The sequence below is a fragment of the Eschscholzia californica genome, unplaced genomic scaffold (genome assembly GCF_041429995.1).
Source record: "Eschscholzia californica isolate CP2 unplaced genomic scaffold, dmEscCali1.0.p SCAF_4, whole genome shotgun sequence".
NCBI classification, from domain to species: Eukaryota; Viridiplantae; Streptophyta; class Magnoliopsida; order Ranunculales; family Papaveraceae; genus Eschscholzia; species Eschscholzia californica.
Genome location: NW_028238461.1, coordinates 10,974,463 through 10,992,990, shown reverse-complemented (window position 1 = coordinate 10,992,990; position 18,528 = coordinate 10,974,463). Strand labels below are relative to the sequence as shown.

Sequence of the window (18,528 nt, the reverse complement as noted above, 5' to 3'; positions counted from 1 at the left end):
AGTCCGTGACGGACTGGGTAATCCGTTCCGGACTTAAAGGGTCCGGATTACCTGATCCGGGACCTTAGTTTTTTTTTTTTTTTTTTTTTTTTTTTTAATCTTTCATATTTTTCTTTCTTTATTTTTCTCATCATTTTTCCTTCATTATTTGAATGACCTTTTTTGTAGCGATACGTGCCTATTTTGAATGACCTTTTTTGTAGCGATACGTCTAATTTTTCCTTCATTAATTTAGAGTAGGAAAACATATTTTGATTATTTATTGTTTGTGCATCACATACGCGTATTATTCAAAAGTTATTATGCCACCACGTAAGCAACGACGAACGCAAGGAGATGAGAACGAAACAGAGCCTCCTATTTCGACAGCAGAAACAGAAGTAGGGGGGTCATCTTCATTTTCAGACAACAAGGCATGTGCTCTAGGAAGCACTCGTGAGCAATTGGACGGTCTGACCGAGAGAGATGTATGTATTTTATTTATTAATTTTTCCTGTGTTCTATAATACCTGACGTATGCTATAGGAATCACTCGTTAAACGTCTGTATCATGTAGGTCATTTGGGACCCATATCGTCCCTTATCGTCTGATGATGCACTACCACTTCCTGAATACTCTTTTTACACTGGTTGCATCGCGGTTAACGATATTGCCGAGCCCTATCACCCTGATAGGGTGTTAAGGCAACTTGGGTTGGTTCAAGTCATCCCTAAAGAACCGATTCGACCAAAAAAGGTGTCGAAGGATGGAGATTCTAAAAACTTTGGTAATGTGGCTTCTTATTGGGGGCGTTGGGAAGATCACCTACTAAACATGAGTGATAGACCGAAGGAGGTATCTTTGGCTCCGTGGGAGGCAAGCGCTCAGTATAACCATTGGTTCAAGAGAGTATCTCACCCGTTTGTACAAAACCCAGCTTTGTACAAATCCAATAGACCAGAACAGTACATAGGTTCGGTATCGTACTACGTGAGTATTCGATTTATCATTCTTTTGTTTTGTTACTTTTGAATTTGTAGCTATAATTTGTTACCTAATTTGTTATTAATCCATTGTTGTTTTTTTAGAGAGATGGAATTGATCGTGCCATTGTAGCGATTCAAGCGTCTGACGTTTCGTTAGGGCTTGAAATCCTAACTAATGCGAGGGCTGAAATGCCGCTTCCCGAATGTCCTCATCAACCTCAATCAGAACCCGAACCAAGAAGATCGTCTAGAAAAGCTACGGTGAAGAAATCGAGGAAATCTCAAGTGTAGTCTCGTTATTTTGAATTGCTTTTTGTGAACGATGTGTATCGTACAATTTGATCTATGTTTGAACATCGTTACTCTTGTTTTAACAAGTTTTAACATCTACCGTACATTTTGATTGTTATTCTTGTTTTTTTAACAAGTTTTAATATCTACCTTAAGTACCATTGTTCGGAAAAAAAAAAAAAAGTACGGATCACCTAATCCGTGCCTTCCATTCTCAGGTCGCGGATCTATGGATCCGTGACGACTTTACTCTAAACGGATCCATAGATCCGTTTCCTTCTAACATGAAAAATAAGAGCCCCGGTTATAAGAAGTAACGGATCTATGGATCCGTGACGACTTTACTCTAAACGGATCCATAGATCCGTTCCTTTCTAACATGAAAATAAGAGCCCCGGTTATAAGAACTAACGGATCTATGGATCCGTGACGACTTTACTCTAAACGGATCCATAGATCCGTCCCTTTGTGAACCATAACGGATTCAGGGATCCGTGACCTGTATGAAATTCCTGTTTTCCTGTTTCTCTTCGATTATAAACCCAAAGAAAAAAGAAGTTAAGTAACGAAGACAATTAATCATCTAAATTTATTCAAATATAAAATCAAAAACTTTGTAACTCGGTCTTTCAGTACAACTTAATCATCACTTAAATTTATCACACTACTACTTGGCTCATTCGAATTATCATGAGAATAAAATTTCTTTCCATCCTCGATTCTATCTCTAACAAGTGGAAGCCAACCCGTTGCCTCTACCGATGCATACCTAGACCATTGCGGTGCAATGGGAGGGAGTATAGAATCTTTTTTGAGTTTAACGTTCATAAAGTGACCACCGGTATATGTAATGCATGCAATTTTATAACCCTCAGAAGGTGGACCACTAAGTAAGGGTAAGAAAGTTGTCGAACAACCGTAAGACAAATGAACTAATATGCAATTGAAGCTACTCGCCACAACTATACTAGTGTTTGGGTGAATGTAGAACCAATCTTCCGGACATGTAAAATTGAAGTTGTTCGCGGCACTGTGTGTTTGATTGTAATCTCTTATTCCAAACATCTCTTTGTAGAGTGTGTTCTGATCCTCAAGTTCTTTTATGACATTTTCGCGAACTTGTTTCCAACCATCTTCTAGTGAAAACCCAAGTCCTTTACCAACGGCATGAAACCCACAATGACCATCGCCTGGCACATCTATAATGTCATCCAAGAATGGATGCATAACTGACGGAATATGTCCTTTGTATCTTTCAAAATTGGGTACGGTTGCTTTCGGTGCTTTGGTTACTTTGTTAACTTTGTTAACTTTACGTACTGTCTGAGTGGAGGGAACACATTCATCAACACACTTTGCATATTCGAAAGCAGATGGGTTCCTCTTAGTAGATTTTGCAGCTTCTTTTTCTTTTTTGCTCATTCTTCTTTGTTTCGGAGCCCCTTTTGTCTTTGTTTGTTGCAATGGCTCACACAAGTTTGTCATGACCGGAAAAGAAATTTCCCTCAACTTCTCAAGTATTGCGGTCCTCTCAGCATCATTGGATTTATCCCACATTAAATAAAGGTGCTCCATCTCATGTGATGCGTCAAGATCATTATGAATCGGCGGAGTCGGGTTAATGGATAGCTTGGTCCACTGTGGGTGAATGATGTCCTTTGGACATACCTTATCTTGTTTCATTAAAGATACCATCTCATGAGCACAAGGGAGACCATAGACATACCTTAGAACACATCCGCAATTTTGAACGTTAATATCAATCCCATTTGCACGGTCGATCTCATCTACCATAAGATCTAATGCCGCGTGCGAGACATAACCACGTAGCTCTTTAAAAAACTTGATTTGATGCCCTTCCTTCACCTTAATACGACTGTGCTCAAAAGATGTTATAATTTCACATGTCTCGGTTTCCGTCATGATATGCATAAATTCCCAGCACGTAACATAGTTACCTTCGGAGCTACATAGATATCTCTTCAATTTGGAATGAGCACCTTCCACACGATTTGTTGTAGTATTTCCCATGTGAATAACCCCGTTAGTCCATGCAGTCACAAATCTCTCTTTCAATCCCAACCAGGTATCTTGAACATAACTAACATCTTTATGATGTGTGTCTGACCAAAACTTCACAAAAGTTTCTACCGCCTCATTATAACCACTTTCAGTCTCAGCATACATGATAGCTCGAAACATTGTCATAAACACATTGAATTGTTCTTGTTTGAAATGACCTTTGACTTTGGCTACCACACACTTGTCGATGTGGAAAGTACATAGCAACCTTTGAGCATTTGGAAAGACTTCACCAATGGCGTTAATCAATGCAAGTTCACGATCGGTAATAAATACGATTGGCATTGAGTTGGGAGAAAACAACGTCCGCAAACGATTAAGGGCCCATGTGTACTGATTAGTTGTCTCCCCATCCATAAATGTAAAGGCCGCGGTGAAGGATTTCAACGTAGAAGTTACCCCGACAATCTCAAGCAATGGCTTGTTAAATCGGTTGGTTTTATACGTACAATCGAGCAATAACACGGTATGGAAACTCTGTAATAATAGAATACAATCAGGATGTGCCCAAAATAGATTTGTTACCTCATCAGTGTCTTCGTTCTTTGAAAAATGGTAGACGTAATGGTGTTCCACCAACAACTTAATGACTTGTTGCATCGGACTCCTTCCTTCTTGGTTTTCCATACGTATGTTCGCACGTGCATTGTAAATGGTTTTCAACGTTGATGTGTTATCCTTGAATTGTTCATGAATTTGAGAAAGAATTTGAGCTGGCTTCGAACCAATTTTTAATAGATGTTTCACAACAGCTTTTTCATCGGGTTTCAACCTATTCACATATGCGTGACCTAGAAGACTTTCAGCTAACTCGTGGTTATGGATTCCAGACACAACTGACACTTTCCACGTGTCATTAACCCCCGGTATTCCTTTGAGCTTGAACGGACATTGACATTTTTTGGTGCTCGATTTCCTTTTCTTTATAGGTGGTTGATGGGATTTTGGAACTAAATCCTTCTTCTCATGTGAACGAAATACTCCACTTCTTTCGCAACATAATTCTAACCGGGGTTTCTGTCCCCCTTTTCTATTACCTGACCTAGAGGTCAATACTACAAACTTATGTTTTTTCCCAATTTCTTGAGCCCAAACGATTAACTCCTCTTTAGTTTGAAAAACATCTTCAGTCACAAAATACTCACCAACATCAATACTAATAAATTGACACCCATCATTTGAAGGTCGATTTTCTTCTTCGGCATGGTACTCCTCTTCAATAGGAACAATATTAAGGTCCGGAATCTGTCAAAAGGTGAAAAAAACATAAAAAACACTTAAAGATAAAAAAAATCTTCAGGATGGAACGGACTGAACGAGTCCGGGACTTATCAGCTAATGACGGATCAGCCTATCCGTCCGTATCTACAAGATCACGGACTTCTGAGTCCGTGCCCTTTCATTTATAAACGGATAGACCGATCCGTTAGTGACTGATAAGTACCGGACTGGTTCAGTCCGTCCGCGTCACCGAAGTTTCAATTTGATTTTTTCAAAAACTCACACAACACGTATAAAAACATATAAAATAGGATCGGGGAATGGTTGTATACCTCATGAGAAACTTCTCCTTGCCCGGAATTAGGTGAAAGAGTTGGAATCGATGTAGTTGTTAAATTTTTAGAACTCTCTTCTTCCATGGTTATCTTCCTAATTTCTTTTCAAAAGATGATATAAAGAAGCTATGAATTAGATGTAACACAGCTGTATGATGAATAAATCACCCGGATTGATTTTTTCGAATAAAAGAATAGTCGCCGGTAGGTGTCGGAGACGTTGCCGTCGCCGTTGCCGGAGAATGTTGCACTCTTTTCTAGGGTTTTGTTTTGGAAGAAGAATTGATTAGGATTCCTTTTTTGTTGGAAGAAGAAGATGGAAGAAGTAAACGAAGGTGAAGGTCACCCACATTAAAAACTGGTGCTTATAGAGAACTCAAGTCAAAAATCATTGACTTGAGTCAACAATATTTTTGGATGCTAACAGCTGTTTGGTCAGGTGCCTTTAGAAGCACCCTTATTTTATTAGCATCTTGGTACAGGTTCCGAAAAGTATGTTTGAGAACCTAGGCACCTAGCAGATGACGTGATTTATTAAGGTAACAGGTAAGAGCCTAAGAGGTAACTCCGTTTTTACAAGTTGGGAGAGAGAAAGCTATTTTGTTCCAGCTAGACAGCTGCCGATTGTCCTCTTGTCCAAGTGGACAAGACGGTTCAAGCGGCACTCCCATTTGGACGGGCTGTCTAGCTTTATTGGTTCGAAAAAATGTTTTATACCTTGTGTTTCCAAATGAAAATTTCGAGTAAACTCGTTTTACGTCAAAAAGGCATTCACGCCCCTCCTCCCAAGGGTTAGGATCTATCCCCACAAATTTGTCTTTGATGGTTGGGATTTAACTATTCAAAAATGGATGGCTGAGATTTAATTAAAAATCAAAAAAGAGTTGAGATTATAAGAAATTGCATCTTTTTAAAGATCTCATTTTTCTTTGGGAAAACTTAAAGACACTCATATTATTGTTGTAGGCGCCTGGATTCCTTGAAACTTTAGCCTTTGAGGAGCGCCTATAGTTACAATGTGGGGCACGTATAAATCACCTCACGTGACACATTTGATAGAACTGTATGTGCCGGTCGGGCACGGATCATACCCTCGTGTTGATATATTACAAAATGAAAAATGAACAGACCGGAATATGTGAAGAGACTCAAGATTCTCAACCATTTCTCTGGTTATCAAAGTTGTTGTCAATTTGGGTGAGAAAAAAAACAATCTTTCTAAACAAATCTCCAAAATAAACCGGCTGATCCGGTCAACCAATCCACTAATAAAAATCAGTTCCACTGAATTATTTACTAAACAAAAATTAACGTTTAAATAGGAACAAATTAACCCTAATAACTTGATAATCTTCCCACGTAAATTAACAAACTAACTAACTTTTAAATCTTTTCCTTCATCAATCTTACTATATAAATCCCAACCCTTTCATCTTTTCTAATCATTCTTATTCAAATTGTAGTCTTTCTCTATAAACACAATAGAGAAAGTTCTGCATTTCAATTAAGAATCAAATCCCATATTTTTCACATTTTTGTTTGAAATAAAAACAATGGCAGCACGACAAATCATCGTTCTTGCTCTTATCTTTGTCGCCATTGTCGGGTCGGTTTCGGCCGCCTCCGTCGAAGCACCCGCTAAGGCCCCAACTGCTTCAAAATCAGCTGCACCTTCGCCAACCACCAAGGATGGTGATAGCTCCGCAGCCCTTGTTTCCGCCCCCGAGTCTTCCTCTGTTTCCGCCCCCGAGTCTTCCTCTGCCTCCGCCCCTGGAACTAACGAAAGCGGTGCCACCACATCCCCTGCTTCATCTCCAGCTGATTCCGTAGCAGTCGGTTCACCACCAGCTCCAACACCTGTCTCAGCAGCTGATGGACCTGCTTCAACCTCTGTGGCTGGTGAGTCAGATGCTCCAGCTCCATCCGAAGAGACAAAGAGTGGCGGTAGCTCTTTGAAATACTCGGCCGTGGCTGGTGTTGCTGGGGTTGTTGCTGTTTCCTTCTTCTTTTGAATTCATTAATTATCATGCTTGATGTATCATTTTATGAAAAGATTTAATTAGGGTTTGGTGAAAGAGTATTTGATTTGTTTGATTAAATGTGTTCTATGAGTAATACTTTCAAGAATGTGTGAAATGTGGATTTTCTTTTTTCCAACTTTGATTAATTACTTCTTTTTATCACAAAATCAACCATATAAATCCAATTGAACTTATCTTATTCAACCGTCACAAATAAGTTAAAAGAAACAGGTAAATGATAGAAGTTGAGAAAGAAGTTAAGAAACAAGTAAATGATACTGATAAGAATATACAATGACGCTGAAGAGGAAAAATGATTTGAAGACAGAAGAATGTTTAAAGATCATGGGAAAAAAGATATCAGGGGAGAAGGAGGGGACTTCAATTTGCTTGATATGAAACAGGTAGTTTAGCCATACCTTAAAATCTGTATGGTTATCAACAACTGGAAGCAAGATCTCATATGATGGTTAAAGTAATATACAATTACAGATTGAAAAAGATTTATTAATAATATATTATACCCATATATTTGCAAATACTACTGGAGCTTCTTTAATGCAAATCTAAAATCTTATAAGCTTTGAGTGTCACATTAAATTTTTAGATCATGTTTGGCGCGCGGGAATGGAATGTGATTCCCGGAAATTACATTTCCATAACGCGATTCATGGGAATCAGATCATCCAATTTGATATTTGGTTTGATCAGTATAGGAATTCGATTTCCGACAGATTCCTAACTTGGTGTATGGTTCGTGTAGGAATCGAAGTATAAATTCTTGAAAAAGTCCAATTATATCCTTAAACTACATAAATAAAACGTCAACTTTGTTACATAAATCAATTCTCATGATTGCTCAGTTTAAAATAAATAAAGATCTCAACTAAAATTTTTTTCGTTTTTAAACCTTATGGAATCGATTGGAATGAAAACAAAACAAGAGAAAAGGAAAAAAAAACTAGAGAGAGTGAGAGTGAGTTACGTTTAAGCGAAAGAAAGAGTTGATATAGTGGTGGCTAAAAATAGATCTTTTATTTTTTTTTTTAGTTGTGATATTATGTGGAGGACGATTTTGATAATAGTGATTCTAAATTTTTATTAAGGATAATTTGGTTCATAAATAGTAAAAGAAAGCATTCCCGGGAATAGGATTCCCCTTGCATTCTCGCGAGCCAAACAGTAATCAGGATTGTGGTTTCCAGGAATCACATTCGATTCTCGCGCGCCAAACATGGCCTTAGAGTTTTTCTTTACGAATAATCTCCAAAAATCAAGTTTTCATCTATCTTCAATCAACTAAATATTTATTAACAAAACCTGTAGTTCTAAAGAAAACAACTTTTGTTCAAAAGAAAAAAAAAAACAACAACTTTATTTGCGTTGCAGACATGCAAAAAATTGAATGATCTCTGTTTCGCCACAAAAGAATGAGAATCTCAATTGAGCCTGGACACATAAGACTAATGAAGTTCTTTTTATTTTGATGTTAGAAATGCTCTTACCTGTCTTCTTCTTCGGATACTAATAATCTCCTCTTTCTTTAGTATTTTCTTTCGACCTCTCTATCAATTTACCCTCTTTTTCGTAATTATTTTATGATTGTCTTCGTGTTTGGGTTTTGTGTTCTGTCTCTTTGTTTTTAGATGTTCATGGCCATGATTCATTAGTTTACTTTAGATGTTTTTAACCATTATTAATTGAATATTTTTAGAAGAACGAACCAATAAGTAGGAGACTACCAAGCCAATGGTAATTTTGTCATGCTGAATAAAAAATTAAGTCTATGAGGTCGTGGGATCGAGTCTCGGTGGAAGCATGTCATCAAGATTTATCTTATGTAATTTAAACAATATATAAATAATATAATAAATTTGTCAGGCTTTGGGTCTCTTTCATGTTGTCGGGCATCAGGCCTCTTTCATAATGGTTTAAATTAGGCGGTTATCGTGCTCATCACATCTTCATGATGTATCAATGCCTTGTAAGATCGTATTCGATTTCTCAAGAAAAATGTGAGTTAAATATTGAAAACAACAAAGAATACGTGCGACCTAAGTAGTGTCATTTTTCCGAAGTCATGCATACAATACGACTCGAAGTTCATTTAAGTAAAATGCTTTATTTTTGTTTGACTCGGTTGAATTCTTGATTTTAAATGATTTCAAGTTCATTGAAGTCATGCATACAATGCAACTCAGTTTACAAATTCATCACGAAAATCATTGCAAATAGATTGAGACCATATCTCGAGGATAACATTATGTGGACACAAAACGCCTTTGTTCCTGGGCGTCAAATCATGGATAATATCACCATCACCCAGGAACTTTTCCATTCGATGACTTTAGCCAAAGGAAAAAAAGGGGCTTTCTCGCTAAAGATGGACATGGCCAAGGACTATGACAGGGTTAACTGGGACTTCCTCCATACAGTCCTTTCAGCCACGGGACTCCAAGGTACGATTCTAAATTTAATCAAATGTTGTATTACTACCACCCGGTTCAATATTAAGGTCAATGGGAATTTGGTGGGTGACTTTTCGGCCTCTCGGGGCCTGAGACAAGGGTGCCCATTATCACCCTATCTCTTTATACTTACCTCCTAATCACTCTCCCTCTTAATTTCTCATTATGAAAATCAAAAGAATTTTACAGGGTACAAGATCAATCAAGCCTGTCCGAGCATTACACATCTTTTATTTGCGGACGACTTGATTGTCTTTGGTAATGCTAACAAGGAAAATCTAGAAAATATTTTACAATTTATTGCTCAATACGAAGCCTTTTCGGGGCAAAAGGTAAATTTCGAGAAATCTTCCGTACTGTTTAGCCGAGGGGTTCCAGAATCAATTCAGCAACTTTTTGTAAATCAACTTCGAGCACCAAAAATGACGGACCAGGCAAAGTATCTCGGAGCTCTCCTCTTAAAACCAGGTAACCGCATTAAAAGTCATGAGTGGCTTATTGACAAATTCCATAAATCCTTGTCAGGTTGGAAGAAAAAGATGATCTCGCAAGCTGGACGTACGGTATTGATCAAATCTGTACTTGGGCCATATTGCACTTACCCTTTTAGCTATCAATTGCTTCCTACAGGGGTCATAGAGAAACTCGAACAAGCGGAACGTAATTTTTGGTGGGGTCACGAGGATAATGAGAAAAAAAACATTTTATCAGGTGGGACATTATTAGCAGCCCCAAACATAAAGGGGGGATTGGGCATTAGGACCCTAGGCCAAGTTAATGAGGCCCTCATAGCTAAGTTGACCTGGATGCTATTGACACACCCTAAAGCTGTTTGGGTCAAGATTCTTAAGGGTAAGTATTTGACCTATGATGACTTTTGGTCATCCCCTCTCCCCCCTTCTCCTTCTCCTTTCTGGAGATCCATTATTCACACCAGAGAAACAATGGAGAGGAATGTTCTGTGGATCATAGGGGATGGTACTACTGTTAAAATTCAGATGGACCCTTGGATCCCAATCACACCCACCCACAGACCAGTAATGAAAAAAGAATTACCATCTAACATATTTTGGGTCGCAGACTTAATCATCAAACATACTAACAGTTGGAATGTGCAGCTCATAAACAAGTATTTTGATAGTCAAACAGCTCAAGCAATCACATGAATGAAGTTCTCAGCTAGAAATCAGAAGGACAAGCTTATTTGGAGTCCAACAGAGGGGGGAAATTTTTCTCCTAAGTCCTATTATACAGAAATTAAAAACCTACCACAGTTAAGTGACAAAGCCCAAGATTTTCCATGGAAAATATTCTGGAAAATGAAAGAGATGAAACCTAACATCCAAATCTTCATTTGGAAACTCATTCATGACGGTTTAGCAAATCTTAGCAATATAGGGAAAAGAATCGATTCAGTTGCTCTTATTTGCCGTATGTGTGAATCAAATGAGGACGAGACAACAGAACATCTCTTTGGCAGCTGTCCGAAATTCCAACAGTTATTAGGGTTAGCTGGAGAAACAGATCGAAACCAGATAAGTATACACCCAATCGATCGACTCAAGTTGATCCTTAAATCAAACCAAAACAGGGAATATAGATGGTATTGTTTGACAACACTAATGTGGAATTGGTGGAAAGGAAGGAATGAACTTATCTTTCGTAACATCGAACCGGATCTCAAGAGATGTTGGTGGAAGACAAGCGAAGAGCTCAGGTATGCTTCGATAACCTCAAACCCTCTTTTATCAAATCATTTGGTGTCTGCAGATGGATGGTGTCCTCCACCGACGGGAATCATTAAGATCAATTTCGACGGATCTTACAAGGATACAAGAGCAGCATGCGCAGCAGTGGCAAGAGACAAGAACGGTATTATAACCGAGATAAGAACGGATCTATTCACGCCGATTTCGCCTCTGCATAGCGAGCTTTTAGGGCTCCGGTCGGCAGTGGAGATGATGGAAGACAGGAGAGAAGGCTTTTATATCGTTGAGGGTGATTCTAGGGTTTTACTAGAATTAATCTCAGCCGAAGATCCTATCATCCCATGGAGATTACTTGATGAAATCAACGACATACGGGAGCGCACGCGTCAGTTGCATGTTACTCTAGCCTACTGCCCTCGTGAGAACAACACGCTGGCACATAACTTGGCCGCTGACTCGTCAACGCCTGGAGTTTGAAGACTTCGGTTTTAGTACTATGGTTAGATTTGTTTACATTTTAACCCCTCTCACTTGTTGATAGGGTGAACTATGTAACGTTTTAACTTAGATAAGGCAAATGACTTCATCAAAAAAAAACTTAGATAAGGCAAATTTGACAATAAATAAATAAATAAATAAAAACAAGAACAATCACCAAGAAGTTAATACTACTATCATTTTTTGAAAAGAAAAATAGTGAGGGTTAATTTAGTAGCTCCCTAATTAGGCATACCGCATACCCATGATTAAAACTAACAAATTATTGATCATATTGACTAACAATATCCAACTAAAATCAAACCGTTAATTATGAGGAAAGTCAGAACCCTCAAATCTCTTGGGGTAAATCCACCTTTTACTCCTAACCAATCAATTCATCTTCTTGTTTCTCTTCTTCTTCTAATATTTAATTCAACCCATTTTCAACCTCATTTCTCACACATTTCTCCCAAGATTAAGAAGTCATTAATTAACAATAATGGCTCGTCAAATCATCTTTTTGGCTCTAATCTCCATTGCTGTAATTGGATTAAATGTCTCAGCTGAAGCACCATCATCAACATCATCAACATCATCAACATCATCAACATCATCACCAAATTCTTCTCCTTCTGAATCACCTAAGAGTAATGATCATCATCAAGATTCATCATCATCCCCTTCACCTAGCAAGTCTAATGCCCATGATGATGATGCATCCCCATCCCCATCTTCATCACCAACATCATCATCATCATCAAGTGCCCCATCCCCATCTGCTAAATCCCCAACCAGCACTACCACTACTACTAAATCACCTGCCCCAAGTCCTGATGCTTCTTCGCCCTCGGTCGATTCTGATGTTTCCACCCCAACAGCTTCCACCCCATTAGCTTCGTCTCCGTCGGAAGAGGTTGTCTCGTCTCCACCAGCACCAACTCCTGATATGACTGCAACGTCACCCGTCGAGGGGCCCACCATCGCGGCTGGTCCTGTAGTTAGTGATGGACCAGCTGAGGCACCAGCAGATGATGCTGCCAAAGGTAGTGCATCTATTTCCAAGATTTCTTCTGTTGCGGCTGGCGGTGCCTTTATCGTTGGTTTATTATTCTAATTTAATTATTAGTTGAAAATTGATTAAATTATACTGATTGAGTTTAAATTTGTTCTTAAAAGTGTAATACTCTATACTTGTTTTAGATATTTATTGGTTTTATAAATATATGTAGCTAAAATCTTCCAATGGTGTAAGTTGTAACTCAAAGCTTGCGTAATTTTTATGCATAGCATATGCTTCTTGTTTTTTTTTCCTACGTCTAGTATTTTTTAAGATAGAAATCTCTAACTAAACACTCGTATAAGAACAATTTGTTGGACAAAAATCTGACTTAACGTATAACTTGTTTGAAAAAAAGAAAGCATTAGTTTAAACAACTGAATTGCTCTTTCACACATTTACGTGAATGATATTGGCAAGGCCGTAGTCGGTAGGCTATGTAGTCAGGGGTCTTCATCCGTGTCCGCTTCACAAGACAATGAGACATCTTAAGGTATGCCTTTGGTTTATTCATCCTTAACCCATATTTTCTGTACGGTTTCGCATTTGTCCCATAATTTAGTCTATGGTTTAACTTCGCCCCCTTACTTTTATCAAATCCTATTATGTGCCTTCATTTTCTATGCCTTTATTTTCTATAATAGTTTATTTTGACTTCAAATTCTGATTCCACCTTGGGTATAACCGTATAAGGATGTTTTTTTTTTGTTGAGAGGGCCCAGGGGTATAAGGTTGTTGGGTGCCAAAATCTCGAAGGCAATGAAACATAGATCCCAACGAGTGTTTAGGGATTTCAAAAGTGTTAGTCTCTCTTCCTCTAGGCCAAGTGATGATGACAGAACGTAGTTTTCCCAGATATCTTTATGATGATCAAGACCTCTGATCAGATGATAACCTATTTATATTTCCAATTGGATTAAGGTATGCGAAGCCTGCAAAAAACCGAAGAAGACACTCTGACGCTCAAGTTAGTAGGCTATTTTTTGTAGTTTAAAAATATAATTCCAAAGTGAAAATGTAAAAGACGAGCTTTAATCCTTATTTAGGACAAATTTGATAGGCTTATATAGATTTGAGTAACGACGGTTGAGCAGAGTTGAGATGATGTGGTGATAAGACATCAGTTCTGATGATAGCCATGTATAGGGGTGAGAATTCTGTCCGGAAGCCCGAAACCCGGACCGGGAAGTCCGAATCTGACGACAAAATGTTTAGCCCGCAACCCGACATGGGTAGTGCCCGCCTGTTTAAAATTTGATGATGAAATTAAAAAAAATTTTAAAGAAAAAAATTTGATTTTTCAAACGTTCATACCCGGAACCCGGCCCGCACGACACCCGTTAAACCCGTCGTGGGCCACTACCAATGGCGGGCTCAGTGCATGGTATTTTTAATTTTGCCCGACCCGAGCCCGCCCATTAAGTCCAATGGTCTTTGAAATATGGTGCACGGAACGGCCGAACCCGGACTTGAGATACCCATGAGCGTCCGAGCCGAACCGGATTTCCACCCCTAACCACATGGATATGACCGTTTAGAAGATAATATCTTATAAGTGCGTATCTCCTAACACTGACTCTGTATAGTCTTTCGGGTCATTGTTGTTCTCTTTCAACATACCCGAGCACGAGCGAGTTTACTCAGGCTGATATCCCAACTTTGTGCCTCCAATCAGGGGAGGGCTCAATTTGCCGAAGCAGACCCGGATTCACCTTTCCTCTTGCCTCGAGATAGAGCATAGCTCAAGGTGTGAAACTGACTTATGTTGAGAGGGCCCAGGGGTATAAGGTTGTTGGGTGCCAAAATCTCGAAGGCAATGAAACATAGATCCCGACGAGTGTTTAGGGATTTCAAAAGTGTTAGTCTCCCTTCCTCTAGGCCAAGTGATGATGACAGAACGTAGTTTTCCCAGATATCTTTATGATGATCAAGACCTCTGATCAGATGATAACCTATTTATATTTCCAATTGGATTAAGGTATGCGAAGCCTGCAAAAAACCGAAGAAGACACTCTGACGCTCGAGTTAGTAGGCTATTTTTTGTAGTTTAAAAATATAATTCCAAAGTGAAAATGTAAAAGACGAGCTTTAATCCTTATTTAGGACAAATTTGATAGGCTTATATAGATTTGAGTAACGACGGTTGAGCAGAGTTGAGATGATGTGGTGATAAGACATCAGTTCTGATGATAGCCATGTATAGGGGTGAGAATTCTGTCCGGAAGCCCGAAACCCGGACCGGGAAGTCCGAATCTGACGACAAAATGTTTAGCCCGCAACCCGACATGGGTAGTGCCCGCCTGTTTAAAATTTGATGATGAAATTAAAAAAAAATTTAAAGAAAAAAAATTTGATTTTTCAAACGTTCATACCCGGAACCCGGCCCGCACGACACCCGTTAAACCCGTCGTGGGCCACTACCAATGGCGGGCTCAGTGCATGGTATTTTTAATTTTGCCCGACCCGAGCCCGCCCATTAAGTCCAATGGTCTTTGAAATATGGTGCACGGAACGGCCGAACCCGGACTTGAGATACCCATGAGCGTCCGAGCCGAACCGGATTTCCACCCCTAACCACATGGATATGACCGTTTAGAAGATAATATCTTATAAGTGCGTATCTCCTAACACTGACTCTGTATAGTCTTTCGGGTCATTGTTGTTCTCTTTCAACATACCCGAGCACGAGCGAGTTTACTCAGGCTGATATCCCAACTTTGTGCCTCCAATCAGGGGAGGGCTCAATTTGCCGAAGCAGACCCGGATTCACCTTTCCTCTTGCCTCGAGATAGAGCGTAGCTCAAGGTGTGAAACTGACTTATGTAACCCCCCCTCCCCCCCCCCCCCCCCCCCCGCCCCACTAAGCAAAATTCTTACCAGTTTTTAGCCCTGGGCATCAGTCTCAAAACCAAGGGAATTTGCCACTTTGTTTGCCCTCTAGACTATTGGATTATTAGTCTTTCGATGTTCTAAGCGGAATCTCAGACGCGCGGATCTCATGCATAATCTAATAATAAACTAGAATAGATAGAAAATATACCTTATATTGCTTTACCTCAGACTAATTAGATTGCTTTCTCCCACATAATCGGAGCTCCAACTGTAGCTTCTCTACTCGAGACACCCGAACAACCGGTTCGATCTCCCACTGTTTAGGTTAGTTAGTCGAGCAGTGAAAATGATGACTCCTTCTGAATTTGACTTGATAGAGCTTGAGAATTGATTATTTATCTTTTATTCTCTACTACTTGTAGTCAGAGATAAAAATCTTTTTGAGAATTTTCTACAATTATGTTTGTTGGAATGAGGTCCTTATATAGAGACTCAAAGAGTCAGAATCATATACGAAATAAGAATCAATAAGATTACTCAAAATCTCATTTTGAACATGATTCCCATATATGAATCATATCCCATTTGGGATCTTGGTTGACCAGGAGTCCCATTCTTCACGGGACAAGCCCAACTGGCCATGCACACTAGGCTCAGGTCATTGTGGTCGGCCATGCATACTAGGCCCCGCCCGTTGTGGTCGGCCTAATCCATGACCCATTCCATGTACCCGACCATCCTTTGGTCAGGGTGCATGACCCAGCCAATTACTACCTTGGATCGACTCTAAGTCAGCCCTCTGGATCCTTTCTCACTAGATCTTAATCCATGTCATCAATCTCAATTCAGATCTTCTTACCGAGACGGCACTCTTTTGTGTAACCAGTCGTTGGAGTCAGACGTCGTCAGCCGCGAGTGATCTAAATACCCTGTATACCATGATTTCTTGATAAACGTTACAATTCCTAATAGGTCTGAACTAGATGATCTTCATCATTGTCATATCCGAAAAATTCATCACATTGTCATCTTGATCGAAAGATATTTTCTTCAATGGCCAACGCGGAGTTCAAGGTGTCTAGGAAACTCATCCGACCTCCCGTAATCAGGACTCAGGTTGCAAAATTCCTTAGGGGATATCTCTTTTGTAATATTTTGTGTGTGTCGTAAATTTGTGAAGCTAATGTAATTGTTTGTCTTTTAACTCGTTCTGGTTCTCCAAAATTTTGGTTACTCATCCGCTAAAGAAATATATAAAAATTTCTTTTCCTTTTCTTTCTTTGTATGTTTTCGTGTGGGACAATAGCTGGTGGTTAGGTTACCAAATTCAAATATCTAGGTTGCTTCAAGATGGGAGTCCATTGGGCGGACTCCTATAAAAGCAGGGAACCTTTTGCCCAAGAGAACATTCACTCCCAACGGACTACTAGTTTCTCCCCGCTAGTCGTTGAGCTTTCCAAACGGTTAGTTCGAGGTGGATCTCCTAAAAAAAAAGGACCCGCCATTTTTATATATTTTTTAGTTTATATTTTTATTTTTTTTAGTTTTTCTCAATTTTTTTATTAATAGATTCTTCAATACATTCTTATAATGAAAAGCTAACTAAATATAAAATTCCAACTCCCTCCCATAACTTAAGACAAAGTTGAAATTCAATTTTTTTTATTAGAACAAATTTATAGTTGAAATTTGAAATTAAAATTCTTCGCACGCAAAACAAATTACCTTCATTGAGGCGTCCCTCGTGAAGTTGAAAATCCATGAGAACCTTGAAAATTTTGAATCTCCCAAAATGAGATGAGAATCCCCGTTAGAGCATCTCCAATCTATACTAGATCTTAAAAACTTTAAGTGTCACACAGGGTTTTCACATCTTTTTTCTTAAAACCCCCTCCCTATGCAAAACTAAAGTTAGATCTCTAAGATGGTGTCGAGGTAGTTGAGAAGATATATATCTGAAGACTCTATTTATAAACTCTCCTATTTAGATATCACTAATTGTCCTCTCATCAATACTTGAGTTTCAACCAATTGAAATCAAATTTTTTTGAATTGAATTGAAATCAAGTTTGCATATATTTAAAATAATTAATATTCTTTTACAAAAATAACTTGCACATAAGTAAATAAAACAAGTTTGGAGTTTCGCATTCGAGACACAAAATAATTGAGGATCTCTATTTTTGCCACCTAAGAACATCAACAGTGCAACACTTAAACTCTAATACTTATAGTGCCACAAAATAATTTTTTTGAGTTTTTCCTAAAAAAAACTTCTCTAATGCAAAACTTATCTTAAAACTTTAGAATAATGTGACATCGTCTATTTTAGATATCCTCAATAGACTCTAAATTTAGAGTGTTAGAGCATCTAATACAAAACTCAAAAGAATCCTTATTAGTTCTACGTTTCAAGTTTCGATTGATTTTCTTATTCCTTAGAGCATCTGTGATGCAACAATCAATCTCCAATTGTCTAATACATTAATATTTGAATTTTAACTAATAAAAATCGAGTCTTTAATATTTTCTAAATACCTAATTATTTATTTACGAAAATAACTATGTCAAGTAAGTAAATAAGATAAGTTAGAGTTTTGCAATGAAGACACAAAAGAATTGATGATATCTATTTTCGTCACGTAGGAGTAAGAATCTCTATTGGAACTTGACACATAGGACAAGTAGAGTTCTTTTTAGTTTTGCTTTGGAGATGCTCTAAGTGGCGAAGATAGCGTTCCTAAATTCTAATTTGTCTACAATTCAACACTGTAAAACTTGTGTTTATTACTTATGTGTTGTAGTTATTTTTGTTACAAAAATAATTAGTTAGTTTTAAAATGTATGTAAGTCTTCATTTCTGTTGGTTGAAATTCAAATATTTATGAGTTGGACAATTAGAGATACCTAAATAAAACACTCTAGTTTTAAAGTGTCCTCTTGCAATATCTCTATTTAACTATCTCTACATCATCTTACATATTGGAATTGAGTTTTTTGTGAGAGATAACTTTAAAAAGAATCTAAAAATCTTATGTGGCACTCAAAGTTTATAAAACTGAGTAT

General features: G+C 38.3%; 5 protein-coding genes across 5 annotated transcripts; 4 read left to right on the top strand and 1 right to left on the bottom strand.

The window, feature by feature from the left end:
- The first annotated feature begins 412 nt into the window (after positions 1–412).
- LOC147542631 (uncharacterized) lies at positions 413–1,375 on the top strand. Its single transcript, XM_086637317.1, has 3 exons — positions 413–467; positions 557–970; positions 1,069–1,375. Exons 2-3 carry the CDS (start codon positions 815–817, stop codon positions 1,255–1,257), a joined length of 345 nt encoding a protein of 114 aa, XP_086493443.1. The 5' UTR covers positions 413–467; positions 557–814; the 3' UTR covers positions 1,258–1,375.
- A 521-nt stretch (positions 1,376–1,896) lies between these two features.
- LOC147542630 (PKS-NRPS hybrid synthetase cheA-like) lies at positions 1,897–5,340 on the bottom strand. The gene is made up of 3 exons (XM_086635323.1): positions 4,893–5,340; positions 2,926–4,584; positions 1,897–2,580 (listed from the first exon to the last, which is right to left on the bottom strand). Exons 1-3 carry the CDS (start codon positions 4,977–4,979, stop codon positions 1,897–1,899), a joined length of 2,430 nt encoding a protein of 809 aa, XP_086491449.1. The 5' UTR covers positions 4,980–5,340.
- Positions 5,341–6,340: 1,000 nt separating this feature from the next.
- Positions 6,341–7,083, top strand: LOC147542629 (uncharacterized). The gene has a single exon (XM_086638037.1). The coding sequence runs from the start codon at positions 6,449–6,451 to the stop codon at positions 6,905–6,907; it is 459 nt and encodes a 152-aa protein (XP_086494163.1). The 5' UTR covers positions 6,341–6,448; the 3' UTR covers positions 6,908–7,083.
- Positions 7,084–10,703: 3,620 nt separating this feature from the next.
- LOC147542628 (uncharacterized) lies at positions 10,704–11,570 on the top strand. The gene has a single exon (XM_086635322.1). The coding sequence runs from the start codon at positions 10,704–10,706 to the stop codon at positions 11,568–11,570; it is 867 nt and encodes a 288-aa protein (XP_086491448.1).
- Positions 11,571–12,033: 463 nt separating this feature from the next.
- On the top strand, positions 12,034–12,881 carry LOC147542627 (uncharacterized). Its single transcript, XM_086634792.1, has one exon. The coding sequence runs from the start codon at positions 12,073–12,075 to the stop codon at positions 12,685–12,687; it is 615 nt and encodes a 204-aa protein (XP_086490918.1). The 5' UTR covers positions 12,034–12,072; the 3' UTR covers positions 12,688–12,881.
- The last annotated feature ends 5,647 nt before the right edge of the window (positions 12,882–18,528 follow it).